General features: G+C 41.8%; 1 protein-coding gene across 2 annotated transcripts in view; it reads right to left on the bottom strand.

The window, feature by feature from the left end:
• The window catches only part of SEC22A (SEC22 homolog A, vesicle trafficking protein), a 189790-nt gene that overhangs the window by 97626 nt on the left and 73524 nt on the right, over nucleotides 1–18640 (bottom strand). For both annotated transcript variants that reach the window (XM_053698069.1, XM_053698068.1), the window contains one exon: nucleotides 3093–3297. In XM_053698069.1, coding sequence (XP_053554044.1) covers nucleotides 3093–3274 — 182 coding nt within the window. In that variant the 5' untranslated portion in view covers nucleotides 3275–3297. The remainder of the gene's footprint in view (nucleotides 1–3092; nucleotides 3298–18640) is intronic.

Here is an 18640-nt window from a genome sequence, read left to right on the forward strand (position 1 = left end):
TAGCAGCAGTGGAGTTATTAGCCGGTCCGTTCCTGAAATTGCGAAAGGAACGAAAATTAGACTTGTTCTTAGCCTTAAAAGGCCTAGCCTGTGGGAGGGCATGGCCCTTACCCCCAGTGATGTCTGAAATAATTTCCTTCAATTCCGGCCCAAAAAGGGTCTTACCCTTGAAAGGAATATTAAGTAACTTAGTCTTGGACGACATATCTGCCGACCAGGATTTTAGCCAAAGCGCCCTCCGCGCTACTATAGCAAAACCTGAGTTTTTCGCCGCCAATTTCGTTATTTGAAAAGCGGCATCCAATATAAAGGAATTAGCTAACTTTAATGCATGAATTCTGTCCATGACTTCTTCATAGGAAGTCTCTTTCTGGAGCGACCTTTCTAGTTCCTCGAACCAAAAGAACGCCGCTGAAGTGACAGTAATAACACACGTAGCTGGTTGAAGGATGAACCCTTGCTGAACAAAAATCTTTTTAAGCAATCCTTCCAATTTTTTATCCATAGGATCTTTGAAAGCGCAGCTGTCCTCTATAGGAATAGTTGTGCGCTTCGCTAGTGTTGAAACAGCTCCCTCAACCTTCGGGACCGTCTGCCATGCGTCCCTTCTAGGGTCTATTATGGGAAACATTTTCTTAAATATAGGAGGTGGGGCAAAGGGTACACCTGGCTTCTCCCACTCCTTATCCACTATGCTCGCTACCCTCTTGGGTATAGGAAAAGCATCGTCGTGCACTGGGACCTCTAAAAATTTGTCCAATTTGCACAACTTCTCTGGTACTACCATAGAATCACAGTCATCCAGAGTAGCTAATACCTCCTTAAGCAAAGCGCGGAGATGTTCTAGCTTAAACTTAAATGCTACTATATCAGGTTCTGCCTGTTGAGAAATTTTTCCTGAGTCTGAAATTTCACCCTCAGACAGCCCTTCCCTCACAGCCAATTCTGATTGATGTGAGGGTAAAATAGATAAGGCATCGTCAGCGTCTGATTGTTCATCCTTTTTATCTGTATTTAAAACTGAACAATCACGCTTTCTCTGAAATGCTGGCAGTTTGGATAAAAGATTTGCTATAGAATTATCCACTACTGCTGTCAATTGTTGCATAGAAATAAGCACTGGCGCGCTAGGTGTCGCCTGCGCGGGCAAAGCTGGTGTAGACACAGAAGGAGAGGATGTAGAACTATCCCCACTACCTTCATTAGATAAATCATCTTGGGAACATTATGAAATGTAACAGAGCTGTCCTTATTTTGTTTGGACGCTATGGCACAATCATCACAAACACTCGAAGGGGGAACCACATTTGTCTCTACACACACAGAACATAGGTTATCTGATGGCCCAGACATGTTAAACAGATTTAGGCAGGCAAACAATGCAATAAAAAAGATTTTAAACAAAAACGTTACTGTCTCTTTAAATAATAAAATGACACACTTTATTTCTGAATGTTCAAAAAACTATGAAGGCAATATCCGATTTTTAATGCTTATAAAGTATTGCACAGCAAATATGGAGACTCTAGCTCTTAAAACAAGCAAACCGGAGCAAATTGTTGGATTTAACCGTTTTTATACACCACAATCCCTGCTACAGCATTGCTGTAGCTTTTACCTTCCTTAGGGGTCAACCATCCACAGAAATAAGCCTTCTGGAGTCACTTTCTGAGCCACAGGACCCTCTCACATGAGACTGCATGCACTGTTGAAAATCAACTGCGCAGCTGAAGTGCCAAAATGAGGCCTCCTCCCTCAGTACACTAGAGTGAAGGGGCCTTCCTGACTAGATTTAGGTGTCTAAAACAAGCCAGATCAATAAAAAACGTCCCCAAGTGTATATGAGCTCATAAAACATTTCATATGCCATGATATTGCAATAAAAACCAATCGATTTGGCCCCTAACAGTGTCTACCAGCATAAAATTCAAAAAGGGGAAGCCTGTTATCTTTTTTGCTGAGGTGAAAGAAAAATGGCTTACCGTTTTCCCTGAGGGGAAAAATGACTGTCATCTAGCATTAGCCTGTGTTGTTAGAAGGAGACTAGTCATACCTGAAGCAGATGAGTCTGCAAGCTGTTACCCCCAACTGAAGTTCTCTAGTTTCAACAGTCCTGCGTGGTAACAGTAATGGATTTTAGTTACTTGTGCTAAAATCATAGCCCTCTTAAACAGAAATCTTCATCACTTTTCTGTTGTAGAGTAAATAGTACAAGCCAGCACTATTTTAAAATAACAAACTCTTGATAGAAGAAATAAAAAACTACAACTAACACCACAAACTCCTCGCCATCCCCGTGGAGATGCTACTTGTTCAGAGCGGCAAGGAGAATGACTGGGGGGCGGAGCCAGAGGGGGAGCTATATGGACAGCTCTTGCTGTGTGCTCTCCTTGCCTTTCCCTGTGGGGGAGAATATTTCCCACAAGTAATGGATGACGCCGTGGACCGGACACACCAATGTTGGAGAAATATATGACCCAAAAGGAGGAGGCAAAGGCCAGGTCTCTGTGACAGCTGTGGAAGGCTTGAGACTAATTTTCCATGATGTGAAGAAAAAAAAAAGTCACTACCCATACTCTATATACAACCCTCTGATAACCATAGCACTCTGAAGGGAAATGGGCCTCAGTCTGAAGACCCCTCTCACTGAAGAAAAGCATGCACATCTTCATTCTTTCCTCCAGCAGTGGCAAAGACAAGACTGATTTACCAGTGAAGTGAGCAGGGTTTTATAGAGCTCTTGGGGTTTAGGAATATTTGGCTCCTCCTAGTGGCAGGGAAGAGTAATTCCCAGGAGTAATGAATCATGGACTCACCTGTATGAAAGGAATACATCTACATATTATTGTAAGGCTAATCTGAATATATCACTATGTCGAGCATGCATTTACTGTTTAATATACATTTAAAGCTGCTTCCTACGAAAGCTTGTACATATTTCCAGCTCTAACTGTCTTTGGAATCCATCAAGAGATCAAGTGTCAGTGTCACTTTGGTTTGCAATCAAATACTACATTACTGAATAATAATTTAATAAATTAGTACACAGATATAAGGATCAAAGTAAGCATCTGAAAAGCAGTTGAACATACTTAACATTGTGTGGGCCTCTCTTTAGTATACATCGGTCTGGTAGCTGCTCCAGCTTTCGGGAAATAGCTTTCAGGTGTTTCTTGGTTTCTTGCACAGACATATTTTGCTCATGATCAGTTGAGGCTGAAAGCGGAAGTCCATCTCTCACACGAATCACTGATGCAAAGAAAATCATGGACATTGCAAACAATGCTAAGGGAATCACTGGAACACAATAAAAAATAAATATAACAAAGTTAAGTAAACAGCTCAGAAACATTAAATAAATATTTAACTCAAAGAATGCCAGGTTATCTGGAAGAGTTCTTCTAACCTCGAATGGAAAACAAAATACTCCCATCTTTCTATCTGTTTAGAAATGATTCCTATGAGCAACTTTCTTCCTAAAAACCATTACAGGTAGCCCTCAGTTTACGCCGGGGTTAGGTTCCAGGAGGAATGGTTGTAAATTGAAACCGTTGTAAATTGAAACCCAGTTTATAATGTAAGTCAATGGGAAGTGAGGGGGTTAGGTTCCAGGCCCCTCTCAAATGTGTCATAAGTAACACCTAATACATTATTTTTAAAGCTTTGAAATGAAGACTTTAAATGCTAAACAGCATTATAAACCTAATAATATAGATTGTATCATCATCAAACTAAATTTAATGAACAAAAACATTTGCTAAACATCACCTAATAAAATAATTACACAACAGATTGCATCATCATCAAACTAAGCTTAATGAACAAAAACGTTTTTTTACTTGCATTTTTCTGCAATCAGTTCTCTGCATTGTTAGCATGTTAGATAATATTGGGTTTGCACCTATTCTATGCATTTCAATCTGCAGTGATTAATAAGCAGTTAGGCACCCTCACCTGAAGCTGCTGGACAGGAAGATAATAGGGAAGTGCCTACTAAATTTTGCTTGATAGATCTGGTCTGATCTATGTACACAGATCAATTTAAGGCTGTTAAGTTGCATAACTTTGCTGCAAAACAAGCGGACAGCTCCACCTACTGGCTATTTTAATTAGTGCATTGATTTCCAAAAGCTTTTCAATAGCAGTCACAACGGCGTAAACCGAGGGCCACCTGTATTGTTATTAAAATGATAAATTTATAAAGCATTAACAGATCAAACTATGACAACCAATAAAGACTATAAAACATTTGTAAAACACAGTTAAAACAGAATTTATGTTTACCTGATAAATTACTTTCTCCAACGGTGTGTCCGGTCCACGGCGTCATCCTTACTTGTGGGATATTCTCTTCCCCAACAGGAAATGGCAAAGAGCCCAGCAAAGCTGGTCACATGATCCCTCCTAGGCTCCGTCATTCGACCGACGTTAAGGAGGAATATTTGCATAGGAGAAACCATATGGTACCGTGGTGACTGTAGTTAAAGAAAATAAATTATCAGACCTGATTAAAAAAACCAGGGCGGGCCGTGGACCGGACACACCGTTGGAGAAAGTAATTTATCAGGTAAACATAAATTCTGTTTTCTCCAACATAGGTGTGTCCGGTCCACGGCGTCATCCTTACTTGTGGGAACCAATACCAAAGCTTTAGGACACGGATGAAGGGAGGGAGCAAATCAGGTCACCTAAATGGAAGGCACCACGGCTTGCAAAACCTTTCTCCCAAAAATAGCCTCAGAAGAAGCAAAAGTATCAAACTTGTAAAATTTGGTAAAAGTGTGCAGTGAAGACCAAGTCGCTGCCCTACATATCTGATCAACAGAAGCCTCGTTCTTGAAGGCCCATGTGGAAGCCACAGCCCTAGTGGAATGAGCCGTGATTCTTTCGGGAGGCTGCCGTCCGGCAGTCTCGTAAGCGAATCTGATGATGCTTTTAATCCAAAAAGAGAGAGAGGTAGAAGTTGCTTTTTGACCTCTCCTTTTACCGGAATAAACAACAAACAAGGAAGATGTTTGTCTAAAATCCTTTGTAGCATCTAAATAGAATTTTAGAGCGCGAACAACATCCAAATTGTGCAACAAACGTTCCTTCTTTGAAACTGGTTTCGGACACAGAGAAGGTACGATAATCTCCTGGTTAATGTTTTTGTTAGAAACAACTTTTGGAAGAAAACCAGGTTTAGTACGTAAAACCACCTTATCTGCATGGAACACCAGATAAGGAGGAGAACACTGCAGAGCAGATAATTCTGAAACTCTTCTAGCAGAAGAAATTGCAACTAAAAACAAAACTTTCCAAGATAATAACTTAATATCAACGGAATGTAAGGGTTCAAACGGAACCCCCTGAAGAACTGAAAGAACTAAGTTGAGACTCCAAGGAGGAGTCAAAGGTTTGTAAACAGGCTTAATTCTAACCAGAGCCTGAACAAAGGCTTGAACATCTGGCACAGCTGCCAGCTTTTTGTGAAGTAACACAGACAAGGCAGAAATCTGTCCCTTCAGGGAACTAGCAGATAATCCTTTTTCCAGTCCTTCTTGAAGGAAGGATAGAATCTTAGGAATCTTAACCTTGTCCCAAGGGAATCCTTTAGATTCACACCAACAGATATATTTTTTCCAAATTTTGTGGTAAATCTTTCTAGATACAGGCTTTCTGGCCTGAACAAGAGTATCGATAACAGAATCTGAGAACCCTCGCTTCGATAAGATCAAGCGTTCAATCTCCAAGCAGTCAGCTGGAGTGAAACCAGATTCGGATGTTCGAACGGACCCTGAAGAAGAAGGTCTCGTCTCAAAGGTAGCTTCCAAGGTGGAGCCGATGACGTATTCACCAGATCTGCATACCAAGTCCTGCGTGGCCACGCAGGAGCTATCAAGATCACCGACGCCCTCTCCTGATTGATCCTGGCTACCAGCCTGGGGATGAGAGGAAACGGCGGGAACACATAAGCTAGTTTGAAGGTCCAAGGTGCTACTAGTGCATCCACTAGAGCCGCCTTGGGATCCCTGGATCTGGACCCGTAGCAAGGAACTTTGAAGTTCTGACGAGAGGCCATCAGATCCATGTCTGGAATGCCCCACAGCTGAGTGACTTGGGCAAAGATTTCCGGATGGAGTTCCCACTCCCCCGGATGCAATGTCTGACGACTCAGAAAATCCGCTTCCCAATTTTCCACTCCTGGGATGTGGATAGCAGACAGGTGGCAGGAGTGAGACTCCGCCCATAGAATGATTTTGGTCACTTCTTCCATCGCTAGGGAACTCCTTGTTCCCCCCTGATGGTTGATGTACGCAACAGTTGTCATGTTGTCTGATTGAAACCGTATGAACTTGGCCCTCGCTAGCTGAGGCCAAGCCTTGAGAGCATTGAATATCGCTCTCAGTTCCAGAATATTTATCGGTAGAAGAGATTCTTCCCGAGACCAAAGACCCTGAGCTTTCAGGGATCCCCAGACCGCGCCCCAGCCCATCAGACTGGCGTCGGTCGTGACGATGACCCACTCCGGTCTGCGGAATGTCATCCCTTGTGACAGGTTGTCCAGGGACAGCCACCAACGGAGTGAGTCTCTGGTCCTCTGATTTACTTGTATCTTCGGAGACAAGTCTGTATAGTCCCCATTCCACTGACTGAGCATGCACAGTTGTAATGGTCTTAGATGAATGCGCGCAAAAGGAACTATGTCCATTGCCGCTACCATCAAACCGATCACTTCCATGCACTGCGCTATGGAAGGAAGAGGAACGGAATGAAGTATTTGACAAGAGTTTAGAAGTTTTGTTTTTCTGGCCTCTGTCAGAAAAATCCTCATTTCTAAGGAGTCTATTATTGTTCCCAAGAAGGGAACCCTTGTTGACGGAGATAGAGAACTCTTTTCCACGTTCACTTTCCATCCGTGAGATCTGAGAAAGGCCAGGACAATGTCCGTGTGAGCCTTTGCTTGAGGAAGGGACGACGCTTGAATCAGAATGTCGTCCAAGTAAGGTACTACAGCAATGCCCCTTGGTCTTAGCACAGCTAGAAGGGACCCTAGTACCTTTGTGAAAATCCTTGGAGCAGTGGCTAATCCGAAAGGAAGCGCCACGAACTGGTAATGCTTGTCCAGGAATGCGAACCTTAGGAACCGATGATGTTCCTTGTGGATAGGAATATGTAGATACGCATCCTTTAAATCCACTGTGGTCATGAATTGACCTTCCTGGATGGAAGGAAGAATAGTTCGAATGGTTTCCATCTTGAACGATGGAACCTTGAGAAACTTGTTTAAGATCTTGAGATCCAAGATTGGTCTGAACGTTCCCTCTTTTTTGGGAACTATGAACAGATTGGAGTAGAACCCCATCCCTTGTTCTCTTAATGGAACAGGATGAATCACTCCCATTTTTAAAAGGTCTTCTACACAATGTAAGAATGCCTGTCTTTTTATGTGGTCTGAAGACAACTGAGACCTGTGGAACCTCCCCCTTGGGGGAAGCCCCTTGAATTCCAGAAGATAACCTTGGGAGACTATTTCTAGCGCCCAAGGATCCAGAACATCTCTTGCCCAAGCCTGAGCGAAGAGAGAGAGTCTGCCCCCCACCAGATCCGGTCCCGGATCGGGGGCCAACATTTCATGCTGTCTTGGTAGCAGTGGCAGGTTTCTTGGCCTGCTTTCCCTTGTTCCAGCCTTGCATTGGTCTCCAAGCTGGCTTGGCTTGAGAAGTATTACCCTCTTGCTTAGAGGACGTAGCACTTTGGGCTGGTCCATTTCTACGAAAGGGACGAAAATTAGGTTTATTCTTTGCCTTGAAAGGCCGATCCTGAGGAAGGGCGTGGCCCTTACCCCCAGTGATATCAGAGATAATCTCTTTCAAGTCAGGGCCAAACAGCGTTTTCCCCTTGAAAGGAATGTTAAGTAGCTTGTTCTTGGAAGACGCATCAGCTGACCAAGATTTCAACCAAAGCGCTCTGCGCGCCACAATAGCAAACCCAGAATTCTTAGCCGCTAACCTAGCCAATTGCAAAGTGGCGTCTAGGGTGAAAGAATTAGCCAATTTGAGAGCATTGATTCTGTCCATAATCTCCTCATAAGGAGGAGAATCACTATCGACCGCCTTTATCAGCTCATCGAACCAGAAACATGCGGCTGTAGCTACAGGGACAACGCATGAAATTGGTTGTAGAAGGTAACCCTGCTGAACAAACATCTTTTTAAGTAAACCTTCTAATTTTTTATCCATAGGATCTTTGAAAGCACAACTATCCTCTATGGGTATAGTGGTGCGTTTGTTTAAAGTGGAAACCGCTCCCTCGACCTTGGGGACTGTCTGCCATAAGTCCTTTCTGGGGTCGACCATAGGAAACAATTTTTTAAATATGGGGGGAGGGACGAAAGGAATACCGGGCCTTTCCCATTCTTTATTAACAATGTCCGCCACCCGCTTGGGTATAGGAAAAGCTTCGGGGAGCCCCGGGACCTCTAGGAACTTGTCCATTTTACATAGTTTCTCTGGGATGACCAACTTGTCACAATCATCCAGAGTGGATAATACCTCCTTAAGCAGAATGCGGAGATGTTCCAACTTAAATTTAAACGTAATCACATCAGGTTCAGCTTGTTGAGAAATGTTCCCTGAATCAGTAATTTCTCCCTCAGACAAAACCTCCCTGGCCCCATCAGACTGGGTTAGGGGCCCTTCAGAACCATTATTATCAGCGTCGTCATGCTCTTCAGTATCTAAAACAGAGCAGTCGCGCTTACGCTGATAAGTGTTCATTTTGGCTAAAATGTTTTTGACAGAATTATCCATTACAGCCGTTAATTGTTGCATAGTAAGGAGTATTGGCGCGCTAGATGTACTAGGGGCCTCCTGAGTGGGCAAGACTCGTGTAGACGAAGGAGGGAATGATGCAGTACCATGCTTACTCCCCTCACTTGAGGAATCATCTTGGGCAACATTGTCATTGTCACATAAATCACATTTATTTAAATGAATAGGAATTCTGGCTTCCCCACATTCAGAACACAGTCTATCTGGTAGTTCAGACATGTTAAACAGGCATAAACTTGATAACAAAGTACAAAAAACGTTTTAAAATAAAACCGTTACTGTCACTTTAAATTTTAAACTGAACACACTTTATTACTGCAATTGCGAAAAAATATGAAGGAATTGTTCAAAATTCACCAAATTTTCACCACAGTGTCTTAAAGCCTTCAAAGTATTGCACACCAAATTTGGAAGCTTTAACCCTTAAAATAACGGAACCGGAGCCGTTTTTAACTTTAACCCCTTTACAGTCCCTGGTATCTGCTTTGCTGAGACCCAACCAAGCCCAAAGGGGAATACGATACCAAATGACGCCTTCAGAAAGTCTTTTCTAAGTATCAGAGCTCCTCTCACATGCGACTGCATGTCATGCCTCTCAAAAACAAGTGCGCAACACCGGCGCGAAAATGAGGCTCTGCCTATGATTTGGGAAAGCCCCTAAGAATAAGGTGTCTAAAACAGTGCCTGCCGATATTATTATATCAAAATACCCAGAATAAATGATTCCTCAAGGCTAAATATGTGTTAATAATGAATCGATTTAGCCCAGAAAAAGTCTACAGTCTTAATAAGCCCTTGTGAAGCCCTTATTTACGATCTTAATAAACATGGCTTACCGGATCCCATAGGGAAAATGACAGCTTCCAGCATTACATCGTCTTGTTAGAATGTGTCATACCTCAAGCAGCAAGAGACTGCTCACTGTTCCCCCAACTGAAGTTAATTGCTCTCAACAGTCCTGTGTGGAACAGCCATGGATTTTAGTGACGGTTGCTAAAATCATTTTCCTCATACAAACAGAAATCTTCATCTCTTTTCTGTTTCTGAGTAAATAGTACATACCAGCACTATTTCAAAATAACAAACTCTTGATTGAATAATAAAAACTACAGTTAAACACTAAAAAACTCTAAGCCATCTCCGTGGAGATGTTGCCTGTACAACGGCAAAGAGAATGACTGGGGTAGGCGGAGCCTAGGAGGGATCATGTGACCAGCTTTGCTGGGCTCTTTGCCATTTCCTGTTGGGGAAGAGAATATCCCACAAGTAAGGATGACGCCGTGGACCGGACACACCTATGTTGGAGAAAGGGTAATTTTAGTAAAAACAAATGACATGATATAATTTGTTAAAGCATGTCATTCTAAAACTAGTGACAATGTAATGCTACATGTTTTATACCCACAAGGGTACTGCTCGTGAGCCACAGAGCACTGCTTGCAGGGGGGTTAAACACATAGCATTATAGTGGGCGCTAGTTTTAAAATCGCATGCTCTAATTAATTGGAGCATGTAATTTTCTGACTATAATGGCGCTCTTAAGAGAAGAGGGCAAATGTCACCATCTGTGATGTACATCATCTTTACACAAAAGAACATAAGGAGTTGTGAGCTTAAATTCTTCAGCTGTTGACAGTTACTTAGTTACCTAGTAATATAGGTTCAAGTCCATCATGTTCAAACTTTCACACATTCCTGTTACTATAATTGATCCAAAAGAAGGCAAAGAACCCAGACTGAAGTGATATCCAGTTTAGCCTTAAAGGGAAAAAATAATTCTTGAAACTAAAGTGGCAATCACATTTCTTATTGGATCAACAAGCTACTATACTGCCAATACTTTTTTTAAAAGCATCTACTGAATTTGCTAATACGCTGTTGTAGGTGAAATCTCTGTTCCTCAAGTCTCAATAGCTGACCTCTTATTGTACAATTCTATTCATAAACAGGTCAGATGATAATTGCTTATATTGTAACGCCTCTAATGTAAATAATTGGAGCCTTTCTTCAAAACTCAAATCTTCCATTTCCTTTATTAAGTTTGTCACCCTCCTCTTCACATTTTCCAGTTGAAAAAAGTTCAGAAACATAGGGAGAAAAGATGTTTATACATCAACATATTTGAAAAACATAATTTATGCTTACCTGATAAATTTATTTCTCTTGTAGTGTGTTCAGTCAACGGGTCATCCATTACTTATGGAATATATTCTCCTTCCCAACAGGAAGTTGCAAGAGGATCACCCAAGCAGAGCTGCTATATAGCTCCTCCCCACACATGTCATATCCAGTCATTCGACCGAAACAAGACAAGAAAGGAGAAACTATAGGGTGCAGTGGTGACTGGAGTTATAATTTAAAATTTAGAACCTGCCTCAAAAAGACAGGGTGGGCTGTGGACTGAACACACTACAAGAGAAATAAATTTATCAGGTAAGCATAAATTATGTTTTCTCTTGTTAAGTGTGTTCAGTCCACGGGTCATCCATTACTTATGGGATACCAATACCAAAGCTAAAGTACACGGATGATGGGAGGGACAAGGCAGGAACATTAAACAGAAGGAAACACATAAGCTATGTTGAAAACCCAAGGGGCTGCTAGTGCATCTACCAGCACCGCTCCCGGGTCCCTGGACCTGGATCCATAACAAGGCAGCTTGGCGTTCCCACTCCCCCGGATGAAAAGTCTGGCGACTTAGAAATTCCGCCTCCCAGTACTCCACGCCTGGGATGTAGATCGCTGACAGGTGGCAAGAGTGAGACTCTGCCCAGCGAATTATCTTCGAGACTTCCAACATCGCTAGGGAACTCCTGGTTCCCCCTTGATAATTGATGTAAGCCACAGTCGTGATGTTGTCCGACTGAAATCTGATGAACCTCAGTGTTGCTAACTGAGGCCAAGCTAGAAGAGCATTGAATATTGCTCTTAATTCTAGAATGTTTATCGGGAGGAGTTTCTCCTCCTGAGTCCACGATCCCTGAGCCTTCAGGGAGTTCCAGACTGCTCCCCAGCCTAGTAGGCTGGCATCTGTTGTTACAATCGTCCAATCTGGTCTGCGAAAAGTCATTCCTTTGGACAGATGAACCTGTGACAACCACCAGAGAAGAGAATCTCTGGTCTCCTGGTCCAGATTTAGCAAAGGGGACAGATCTGAGTAATCCCCGTTCCATTGACTTAGCATGCATAGTTGCAGCGGTCTGAGATGTAGGCGCGCAAATGGCACTATGTCCATTGCCGCGACCATTAAGCCGATTACTTCCATGCACTGAGCTACTGATGGGCTTGGAATGGAGTGAAGGACACGGCAAGCATTGAGAATCTTTGATAACCTGGACTCCGTCAGGTAAATCTTCATCTCTACAGAATCTATAAGAGTCCCTAGAAAAGGGACCCTTGTGAGTGGTAACAGAGAACTCTTTTCCACGTTCACTTTCCACCCATGCGACCTCAGAAATGCTAGAACTATCTCTGTATGAGACTTTGCATTTTGAAAACTTGACGCTTGTATCAGAATGTCGTCTAGGTACGGAGCCACCGCTATGCCTCGTGGTCTTAATACCGCCAGAAGTGAGCCCAGAACCTTTGTAAAAATTCTCGGGGCCGTAGCTAACCCGAAGGGAAGAGCTACAAACTGGTAATGCCTGTCTAGAAAGGCAAACCTTAGGTACCGATAATGATCTTTGTGAATCGGTATGTGAAGGTAGGCATCCTTTAAGTCCACTGTGGTCATATATTGACCCTCTTGGATCATGGGTAGGATGGTCCGAATGGTTTCCATCTTGAACGATGGAACCCTTAGGAATTTGTTTAAGATTTTTAAGTCTAAGATTGGTCTGAAGGTTCCCTCTTTTTTGGGAACCACAAACAGATTTGAATAAAACCCTTGCCCCTGTTCCGTTCGCGGAACTGGGTGGATCACTCCCATCACTAAGAGGTCTTGTACACATTGTAGAAATGCCTCTTTCTTTACTAGGTTTGTTGATAACCTTGACAGATGAAACCTCCCTTGTGGAGGAGAAGTTTTGAAATCCAGAAGGTATCCCTGAGATATAATCTCCAACGTCCAGGGATCCTGTACATCTCTTGCCCAAGCCTGGGCGAAGAGCGAAAGTCTGCCCCCCACTAGATCCGTCTCCGGAAAGGGGGCCCTGTCTTCATGCTGTCTTAGGGGCGGAAGTAGGCTTTCTGGCCTGCTTGCCCTTGTTCCATGACTGGTTGCCTTTCCAACCCTGTCTGTAACGAGCAGTAGTTCCTTCCTGTTTTGGAGCGGAGGAAGTTGATGCTGCTCCTGCCTTGAAATTACGAAAGGCACGAAAATTAGACTGTTTGGCCTTTGATTTGGCCCTGTCCTGAGGAAGGGTGTGGCCCTTACCTCCAGAAATGTCAGCAATAATTTCCTTTAAGCCGGGCCCGAATAAGGTCTGCCCTTTGAAAGGAATGTTCAGTAGTTTAGACTTAGAAGTTACATCTGCTGACCAGGATTTAAGCCATAGCGCTCTGCGCGCCTGTATGGCGAATCCGGAATTCTTAGCCGTAAGTTTGGTTAAATGCACTACGGCATCCGAAACAAACGCATTAGCCAGCTTAAGGGTTCTAATCTTGCTCAAAGACTCATCCAATGGTGCTGTGCGAATCGCCTCTTCCAGAGACTCAAACCAGAATTCCGCTGCAGCAGTGACAGGCGCAATGCATGCAAGAGGCTGTAATATAAAACCTTGTTGAACAAACATTTTCTTAAGGTAACCCTCTAATTTTTTATCCATTGGATCTGAGAAAGCACAGCTATCCTCCACCGGGATAGTGGTACGCTTGGCTAAAGTAGAAACTGCTCCCTCCACCTTAGGGACCGTCTGCCATAAGTCTCGTGTGGTGGAGTCTATAGGGAACATTTTTCTAAATATCGGAGGAGGGGAAAAAGGCACACCGGGTCTATCCCACTCCTTGCTAATAATCTCTGTAAGCCTCTTTGGTATAGGAAAAACGTCAGTACACACCGGTACCGCATAGTATTTATCCAGCCTACATAATTTCTCTGGGATTGCCACCGTGTCACAATCATTCAGAGCCGCTAACACCTCCCCTAGCAACACGCGGAGGTTCTCAAGCTTAAATTTAAAATTTGAAATTTCTGAATCCGGTCTCCCCGAATCAGAACCGTCACCCACAGAATGAAGCTCTCCGTCCTCATGTTCTGCAAATTGTGACGCAGTATCAGACATGGCTCTCGTGTCATCGGCGCGCTCTGTCCTTAACCCAGAGCTGTCGCGCTTGCCTCTTAACTCAGGCATATTGTATAATACTTCTTTCATAACATTAGCCATATCATGTAAAGTGATTTGTAAGGGCCTTGATGTACTTGGCGCCTCAATCTCACGCACCTCCCGAGCGGGAGACGAAGGTACTGACACGTGAGGAGAGTTAGACGGCATAACTTCCCCCTCGTTGTCTGGTGATAATTTCTTTATCGGTACAGATTGACTTTTATTCAAAGTAATATCAATACAATTGGTACACATATTTCTATTGGGCTCCACATCAGCTTTTAAACATAATGAACAAGCAGATTCCTCTGTATCAGACATGTTTAAACAGACTAGCAATGAAGCTAGCAAGCTTGGAAATTACTTTCAATAAGTTTACAAGCAATATAAAAAACGCTGCAGCGCTTTTAAAAAACACAGTTGAATAACAAAGAACTAATTCAGTTATAGTCAACAATTCTTTAAATGTATTAATTAGCAGAGGATTGCACCTATTAGCAAAAGGATGATTAACCCCTCAGTACCCAAAACGGATATCAAATTAAGATTTAACGCTTTTATCACAGTCAAACACACTGTCACAGGTCTGCTGTGACTGATTACCTCCCTCAAAAACGAATTTTGAAGACCCCTGAGCTCTCTAGAGACGTCCTGGATCAAGGAGGAAGAAGCAGGAAGACTGTGCTAGAATTTTAACTGCGCAACAAGGCGCTAAAAAAGGCCCCTCCCACTCATTTACAACAGTGGGAGACCTGATATAACGGTTTCTATGCAGAAATATACGTTAGCCATGTGGAAAAAAATCATGCCCAAAAGGATTTATCACCAAAGTACCTCACAAAACGAATAACATGCCAGTAAACGTTTTAAAAACAAACTTTTTTTTTTTTTTTTTAATGTCATGCAAAGTTATCACTAAGCCTGCTACCAGTCGCTTCCACTGCAGATAAGGCTTAAGCATTATTTCAGTATTAACAGTATTTTCTCAGTCAAATTCTAGTCCCTAGAAAATAACTCTACTGTGCATACATTTATCAGCCTGATACCAGTCGCTACTACTGCATTTAAGGCTGTACTTACATCATACGGGTAACAGCAGTGTTTTCTTAGTCAATTCCATTCCCAGAAAATATTGTACTGCACATACCTCATTTGCGGGGGACCCCGCATGCTATTCACATTTTTTGAAGTTACCCCACTCCTCAGAATGTCGAGAACAGCCAGTGGATCTTAGTTACGCCTGCTAAGATCATAGAAAACGCAGGCAGTTTCTTCTTCCAAATACTGCCTGAGATAGAAAAACAGCACACTCCGGTGCCATTTAAAATAACAAACTTTTGATTGAAGAATAATTAAGTAAAAACTCCAACTCCTCTCGCGACCTCCTTCTTTGTTGAGGGTTGCAAGAGAATGACTGGGTATGACATGTGAGGGGAGGAGCTATATAGCAGCTCTGCTTGGGTGATCCTCTTGCAACTTCCTGTTGGGAAGGAGAATATATCACATAAGTAATGGATGACCCGTGGACTGAACACACTTAACAAGAGAAAAGTATGTTTTAAAGTGTGTTTGAAACTTGAAGCAAGTTTCATAAAGGGATGATCTAAAGCTCTCAGCTCTGGTGAGATTATCTAACAAGTCTCGTCAGTACTGTGAGGTTCCTCAATACATTTTAGAGAAAATAATTATAACTTGGGAACTGTTTATCTTCTTACTTAGGGGCAGATTCTATCAAATTTGTCAGTCTAGACTGGGTTTTCGATGCCAACTCTCGCAGGGCCAGACCTCATGCAATTCTATTAAAAAAGGTGTTGTCCTTGCAAGTGGCGAGATGTCAATTAAAATATATTCAAGGGAAGATACGGAGTATAAGTACTAAGACTGTTTAAATGTTAGATTCAGATATGCAATCTAAAAAAAGAGTAAAAAATGTAAGGGCTATTTAAACAGCACAAGTCTAAAAAGATAGTGAAATCGCTAGATAATCACCAAATTATAAATAGTACACAGCGGAAAAAAATGGTATTATTTAGAGGTATAGTATCACACAATCAATATGAAATAATAATTGAAAACAAGCTTCTATATAACAGAAATGGAGAGATGTCTCCCATAGAAATAAGGTAAAAGTTCGCAAATGAGAATGAAGTACAGAGGGAGACCCCAGCGTATGTTTAAACTTTAATATTACGCCTAATACAAATCAAATGAGGCTGTTCTTCAGGGAGCTCCCAGTAGTGTGTTTACTCTTTCTGAAGGTGTTATATACAAGCAACAGTGAAATAATAAAATAATTACATACATATTAGAGCATTTTCTTTTTGCCCTTTTAAATCCCTTTAAAGTGAATGTCAAGTTAAACCTATTAGCTAAAGTAAAACGATAGCAGTTAAAAAATGAATGAGAGTTTCATTCATGAAAACGTTAGTATATACTTATCTTCACAGCAATTTCACTATAAAAGCAACACGGATAATAGCTGAAGCTCCAATCGCCATTTTCACCATTTGATTGACAAATGACTCATCTGTAATCAACTATTCGTTGCTTCCCCCCGGGCAGTGACGTTTGAGCAAAGGGGCTGAATGATCTGTCAATCAAATGGTGAAAATGGCGACCGGAGCTTCAGCTATTATCCATGTAGCTTTTATAGTGAAATTGCTGTGAAGATAAGTATATACTAACGTTTTCATTTTTTAACTGCTATGGTTTCACTTTAGCTAATAGGTTTAACTTGACATTCACTTTAAGGCTTTTCTCAGAACCAACTATTCCTTCAGAAACATACATTTATAACCATAATTCACAATTTACTCACACAACACAATAAAAGTTCTAATTAATGATTATTCATAATAATCGCTGTTGGTCTAATAGTCTAGCAACGCACAAGAGATAAGTGTTAGGTTTCTTTAATAGCACACCCCATTGAAGTCTTATGGGGAGAAGAAGATAACGTGGTTGTGCTATCCAAAGTCCTGAAGAGTTTTTGCTTTTGCACTAACTTTTTACCTTCAACTTGTAATATGCATGCTAACCCACCAGAGCAAATAGAGCGCCACTTGTAATCAAGCCCATAGTTAGTAATTACTCAAGAGGAATGTATGGCATAAAAGCTCTGAAAAGACCCATACTAAGGGAGCTTGCAGTGTGGGTGACAGAGACAAGGGGGCCCTTTTATCAAGCTCCGGATTTAGCTTGAGGGCCGGTGTTTCTGGCGAGTCTGCAGGCTCGCCAGAAGCACCAGTTATGAAGCAGTTCAACCCGATCGAGTAAGATCAGGTTGATTGACACCCCCCTGCTGGCGGCCAATTGGCCGCGAATCTGCAGGGGGCGGCGTTGCACCAGCAGCTCTCCGCATTCAGCAAGGTCTATCGGAACTGATCCGCACCAGTGTTAATTTTGACGGAAAATTTCGATTTAGTCTTAGTTTTAGTCTTTTGACTAAAATGCCATTTTAGTTTTAGTTGTATTTTAGTCATCTGAATTGTACTAGTTTTAGTCTAGTTTTAGTCGACTGAATCTCCAGTAGATTTTAGTCGAATAAAATCTAAGGGGTTTATTTAAAGTGTAATGCATTATTTAAGCATTTCTCTATAATTTGCAAACTGATTATATACTCCAGCAATAAACATAACGTTTATGGTATTAAAGTGAAGGTAAAGTTTTGCGCAATTGAAAGAAGTATTATGTTATTTAGTTGATATATACCAAGATCGCTAAGACATATATGTATACATAGAAAGATAAAATAAATACTTTTTATCAACGTGTTTGGGCACTTATAGCTCCTCCCTCCATCTAGTTCCTGGTTTCTTTCAGTATTACGTATAGAGCGTTCCCACCCGCTCTATACGTATTGCAAATGCGCGTTCGCGATAATCTGAAGGCTTGCGCATGCACGCATCACGCCGCAATCTCTAATTACGCCTGCGCAAATAAAAACTATCACGAGCACGGCTTCCAAGATACAGGATGTGTAGGTAACGCATGCGCACTATTAATACTAATGAAGTAACGTAAAATGACGGCCGCCTAACGGCCAGACATATGATTGGGTTCTAGAAAAACGTGACCTGGCTACGAAAAAAAAAAAGAAAAACGGGCAGATTGCAGAACGAGTAGTTTGAAGATTAAAAACGCAGATAAATTGGTAAATATTGCGTTCTAACAAAATTGATGAATTAAACTACCCTTATTTTTTTTACTATTTACATTTGCAAACATCGTTACATGATAACTTTACCTTCACTTTAAGGTTTAAACATGCAATACAGACACAGATTTAGCCATTGTGATATATAACGTCTTTATTAAACTTAAAATGAAATAAAATCAAGTTTCATAAACAAACAGAAGGATAACTTTAAAATATAAATAAACAAAACTGTAAACTGTATTGGCTGTATTGAACATATTACCCAATATAAAAACTTTAACAGTTCTCTGTTAATAATTAAAACAAGTATCCAGTAACTCAACACAACAAAAAGTTTCTGCAGCTAGCACAGGCACAGCATAACTTAAACCCATACTCGTGGGTTATGCTTATTTCTATAGGAG

This window comes from Bombina bombina, chromosome 1 (genome assembly GCF_027579735.1).
Source record: "Bombina bombina isolate aBomBom1 chromosome 1, aBomBom1.pri, whole genome shotgun sequence".
NCBI classification, from domain to species: domain Eukaryota; kingdom Metazoa; phylum Chordata; class Amphibia; order Anura; family Bombinatoridae; genus Bombina; species Bombina bombina.